The sequence below is a fragment of the Monopterus albus genome, unplaced genomic scaffold (genome assembly GCF_001952655.1).
Source record: "Monopterus albus unplaced genomic scaffold, M_albus_1.0 scaffold170.1, whole genome shotgun sequence".
Classification (NCBI taxonomy): domain Eukaryota; kingdom Metazoa; phylum Chordata; class Actinopteri; order Synbranchiformes; family Synbranchidae; genus Monopterus; species Monopterus albus.
Window position 1 is genome coordinate 135,981 of NW_018128050.1, and position 5,656 is coordinate 141,636.

The 5,656-nt window shown below is 46.0% G+C and overlaps 1 protein-coding gene across 3 annotated transcripts in view; it reads right to left on the reverse strand.

Moving 5' to 3' along the window:
• Positions 1–2,609: 2,609 nt before the first annotated feature.
• Positions 2,610–5,656, reverse strand: part of zgc:114188 (40S ribosomal protein S17-like) — a 4,511-nt gene continuing 1,464 nt past the window's right edge. For all 3 annotated transcript variants that reach the window (XM_020615826.1, XM_020615827.1, XM_020615825.1), the window contains exons 3-5: positions 5,463–5,568; positions 3,755–3,820; positions 2,610–2,735 (exon numbers count right to left, since the gene is read on the reverse strand). In XM_020615826.1, coding sequence (XP_020471482.1) covers positions 2,658–2,735; positions 3,755–3,820; positions 5,463–5,568 — 250 coding nt within the window. In that variant the 3' untranslated portion in view covers positions 2,610–2,657. The remainder of the gene's footprint in view (positions 2,736–3,754; positions 3,821–5,462; positions 5,569–5,656) is intronic.

The following is a 5,656-nucleotide window of genomic DNA, read 5'->3' on the forward strand; positions in this document are numbered from 1 at the left end:
AATCAACAGACATTCACACATTGATTTTCCTCATGTTTTGGCTACTGCTCTGGCCAGCTGCAAAGCTGGCACCGGGAGACGCCACGGTTTGGCATCTCTCCTTGTAGAATGGGGTTAGCTCGAAGTGATATAATGTATAGGCCTGTTGTGGTTCAGGGTCTTTCATCTTTCAGCTGCCTGCGTGCATGTTGGAGGTGCAAGATACCTGAGCGTGTAATGTTAATTTTTACCTGTGTTCATTGAATAAATCAGCACTGTTTTGAAGTTACTTGGACTGCTTCGTCTCTCAGAGTTAGCATGGTTAAAAGTACCGGAATGCAACAGCATATTGTACTGTATTTTGGAATAGAGCTATTTTATTTAAAGCCTTTAAACTTAAAATAAATCTGTTCCTGCCATTAAACTCAAAACATAAATAAAAATTATGATATAGTTCTAAGTCAGCAGTGACTCCTCTGTCCATTCAAGCAGAAGCAATAAATTCATAAGGCTCAAACCTCACACAGACAATAAACCAATCACATGAGCAGATCACTGTGTGAACCTGCTCAGCTTGAACAAGACCAAGTGCTGCTTTGTACTGGGAATTCTGCTGTCAGGTTAAAAACACCACTGCCCTGGTATGTCACAGAGAAACCATCCTGTGAAAGCTCCTGCATTTGTTCCCTGCACTGCCAAGAAGCCCACTGCACTAAAAGAGATGTACAAGTGGTTGTTTTATTCCACTAACACACCCCGCTAGCAGTAATTCACTCCAGCCCGGTGTCTCCTCCCAGCAGCAGTGTAGAATATATGTGAGTCTCACCATTAATCTGATCCTGGGTCAGGAACTTTGCCTGGGATGAAGAAGACAACAGCATGAGTGAACAGTGGAAAAGCAGAAAACTGGCTGCCGGTCAAATCGGGAGGCCGGTGGGCAGCTCATTGTCTCACCGTGGTGGCTCAGTGTGTGTGAGTGGTGTCTGAACTCTGCCGGCTGATACTCGGCTCAGGAAACTGATCCAGGCCGGTGGGAAATGAAGAATGTGCTGGAGGATCCTGGCCGGGACTCCACGTTCCTCCCTCTGCTGTTGGAGTTCAGCTGCTGTGACACATTCGTGGGCTCCTGAGGCCGACTCCTGCTGGGTTGGTGAGCCACTGAATTTTCCTCTAGCGCCACCATGAGGTCGACTGTAGGCAGGCTTCAATCCAAATATATGCTCCAGGGCCACAGTGTTTATCCAAGAGCATGTGAGTGTTTGATCATTTGTTCATTTCTTTGTGTGTGGATCCTGTTGTAACACCACTGTGCATCTTTTGATGAGGGCTTTCCCTCAGGAAGACACGAACCCTCTGAATGTTTGTATCCTCACAACTACAGCTGCTGCTGCTCACATGCAGTGACAGGGAGTGTGGTGCAAACCTTTTACGCAGTGGGGAGTGCCTCCACAAATGAGTGCCATTGTGGGTTCACCAGCTACCTCCCACAGTCCAAAGACATACAGCTTAGGTTGACTGGTGACTCTAAACTGCCCCTAGGAGTGTGTGTGGTTGTTTGTTTACATGTCAGCCCTGGGACAGGCTGATGACCCGTCTAGGGTGGACCCCGCCTCTCTCCCAGTTTCAAGCTGGGCTTGGTTCCAGCCTCCCATGATCCTAGTCAGGAATGAGCGGTATAGATAATGGATGGATGTCTTGTTGGAAGAGAAACTGCAGGTCTGAGCTGGGCAACAGCAGCAGCGACAGGTGGCATTAGATCCAACCCACAGTAAGGTGCTTCTCTTTCCAGGGACACAGCTGCAGTTCACTACACAGCTCCTCAACAACAGCATTTCACTTACCACTTCAAGGCAAACACAACAGGACACAGAGATTCACTTCCTGGAAGCAGAGAAGAAGCACAGAGGGAATAAAATACAACCGAGCAGGGATTCACTTTCATTCAGAGCAGCGCTGCATTATGGACACGGCCAACCACCTGCTGAAGGCTGCGAGAAGAACCTGAGACAAGAAGCACAGCAGCAGCATAAAGAAGTGCCAGAGGATTTATTAATCAAATATTAATAGTATTTCATATCCCAAAGCACTGGTGTGCTGTCATTTGGTTGCAGGAGCTGCTTTAATAAAACAGGTATGAGCGTGTTGCTTCACTGTCTCAAAGGAACAGCTGAGAAAACTCAACACCTCAGGTAGAAAAGTTCAGCAGAATCCTGAACTGGACTTTAGGCTCTGAGCTCCATTGGCTTCTGTTAAAATGACTCAAATCCGAACACGGTGCCCATTAGAAATTAGTTTGTGTCATGTGTATAAAGACGCAAAGGCCTGCACTATGTCACTTTTCACATCAGACAGCAGGAGGATTTTTAACATTAGTGCGAGAGTCCAGAGCCTCAGCAAGCCAGGATGACATGGAGCAGACACAGGAACAGGACTTTCACTCCCAAACACACAGTAAGAATCTTTTTTATTTCCCTTGCACTGCATAGTATCAATAAAATCTACTTAAATGTATCACACCAATCTGATAGTATCGTGGATGTCAAGGTCAGCACGGTCCTTGTCTATTGTGGCACACAGTGAACACAGTGAAGGTTGAAACACGTCAAAGTGAAATCATGAGTCCTGCACAGTCCAGTGTTTTTGTCCCAGAGGGTTTTATTAGGAAGATACTTTACAGACTAGACTCCACGGGGCTGCTTGAAGTTCATGCCGACGGTGGGCTGGGTGACCTGCAGGTTGGACAGACTGCCAAAGTCCTGTGGAGCAGAGGACACATTGGTCTGACTTCAACAGCACAGAGCAAATCTCTGGTGACCAATCTTTTAGGGTGCTTTCACACCTTAATTCGTTTGCTTTGGTCCGAATCAGTTGACGAGTTTGTAAACATGTAGCAATGTCTCCTTGGTTTGGTTTCGTTTCACACACAGAAAAATCCAAGTGCACCAAAACACGTCACGTAAAACTACGCAAGAACGTTCTCTCCGCTTATTGGTCAGATGTGTCTGCCGCAAGAACAGAAAAAGTAAATAAAGGAAGAAAGTCCACGTTTCTGTGAGGAGAGAGGATGGAGGTCAACATACGCGGGTTGGGCCTCACCCTGGTTATTTTGTATTATGTTACTTGCATTTAATCTACCCATAATCCAATGCCCTCAAATTATGTGGTTCACGGCCTTTGGTCCCGTTTTGGTTCTGTACGCGTTCTCACCAGGAGGACTGCACCAGAGTTCGCTAGATGATGCGGATCGAGACCACCTCATTTTGGGGGTCTCGGTGCGGTTGTTTTGGTGCACACTCGAGTGCGATTACCGTGTTCACACCAGACAAAACGAACCACACCAAGAGGGAAAACAAACTCTAGTTCGATTCAATCAAACTAAACGCTGTAGGTGTGAAAGCACCCTTATTTATGACCAGCAAGTACATTTTGTTGCACAGCACTAGCTGCATGTTCCCACGGTCGACATGCGGATCTCAGGGACTGGCAGAAAGTGACTGCTGATGTTAACCACAAACTGGATCCACTGTCAAGATACTGGAAACCTCTGCACTCTGACTTACAGTATTTTGTCATATTCTTTTACAATTTTCAATAAAGAGACCCGGTCTGAACAGACCCACACAGTCAGACAAGCAGCAGCGTCACAGATGGTGACACACCTGCACCAACCGGGTCACACTCTGCTTCACCTGAACCTGCTCTGGGTCAGCCTGTCTCACTGCACCTTATTACTGGGATGAAGTGGCAGCAGCCAGTAGCAGTCGCTCGTACTCACCAGCAGCTTCAGCATCTCCTTGGTGTCGGGATCAACTTCAATCAGCTCCTGGTCCAGAGCAGACACCTATACAGATGGACAAACAGGAAGCAGAGACACATTAACCACCTGTCACAGCCCTTCACTGTCAACAAAGAGATGAGCAGCAGGTTCAGCTGCAGTCACACGCCGCTTTTTTCTCACCATCTGCCAATGAACATTTCAGTAGCACTGTGACGGTCACTGACCAGGAAACAGACAAGTGGGTTGACTGAACAATAAAAACAAGGAGCCAGCGCAGCAACCATTCACTGAGTGGCAGAGTTCATCTGAAATTATTTGGATAATTGTCAAAGTTATTTCTTAAGCTGCTCAGCTTTCTAACCATCACAGGAAAGTGAACATCTGAGAACCTGTGAGGAGCATTTGTCAGCTTCCTGACGTTTGAGGGTTAATTAGTTAATAGAGAAAATGCATTTGAGGTAAATAAAATATTTGTTTTATGAAATGACAGCAAACACTTCTGTGCCAGTCAAGACACAGAACACGAACTGTGTTAAGCATGAGGCTTGTAATGCTGCAGGAGGACAACTCTCTGTCCCACTGCTGTTTCCTGACACAGATAAAAACACTTACCAAGAGACAGATCTGTGAGCAGTGAATGCAACACTTCCTCACACTCCCTCATTTTCTGCTGATTTCTGCACAGTAACTCCACAATGTTTGTTTTCCAGGGCTGTCGATAATTATGGGTCCATGTATAAAGACACTCACAGTAAATAATAATCCCAAGTTTTGTCTGAGCAACAGCTAAAACCGATTCAAGTAGATGACTCTCTATCAGCCAACTGTTCCAGCTCTTTACCCAAACTCTGTGCCAGAAATGAGAGTTGTCAAAACAGGCCCAAACAAAAATCGATTATCGAAGTTCTGCTTTACAAGAGCCGAGCGGCCATCAGGCTCAGATGCACTGCGAGGTCCTGTCTGAGTGCACCAGGGTTCAAAAGGAACAGAAAATCCTCCGAACACGGGAAAACGCTCTCAGGTTGTTGTTCCTGTACTATCAATGACCTGGCAACACACACACCATGATCACTTTCGATACAGGAGACGCCAACAGCAGCAACACGCGCAAACACAATAGATACACCAAACACACATTCCTGATGCTTCTCTGACCGAGAGACCTGAGACGGAGCTGTGGGCTCAGTGCACAGTTGGGCTGCAGGACTAACTGACACGAGGTGAGCCTGTCACCTGTCTGGTCACTGAAGGCACATCACAAACAGCAATCAATAAGGGAACTGGAATTTACCCCAGGTCTGTCCAAGTTCAGCCATACAGGTGCATCTCAATAAATTAGAATATCATGCAAAAGTCCATTTATTTCAGTAATTCAACTCAAATAGTGAAACTCGTGTATTATATAAATTCAGTGCACACAAACTTAAGTAGTTTAAGCCGTTGGGTCTTTTAATTGTGATGATTTTGGCTCCCATTTAACAAAAACCCACCAATTCACTATCTCAGTAAATTAGAATATGGTGACATGCCACTCAGCTAGTCAACTCAAAACACCTGTAAAGGTAATTCACTATTTGAGTTGAATTTCTGAAATAAATGGACTTCTCCACGATGTTCTAATTTATTGAGATGCATCTGTGAAAGGCAACAGGACAACGGTCTGTGAGAACACCGCTAAGAACTGTGTGGTGATGTGTTCACTGACCTCTGGTACATAGTTGTCCCTCCTCTCTCTCTCCTCCTCCTGCAGCTTGATGGAGATTCCCCTGACTGGTCCCCTCTGGATCCTCTTCATCAGATGTGTCACATACCTGCAGGAGCAGCAGCTAAACTCAACTCTTAGCTACACAAACAATCATGGAAAAAACATTACAGTTCACGGGGTTAATGTGGAGTGTC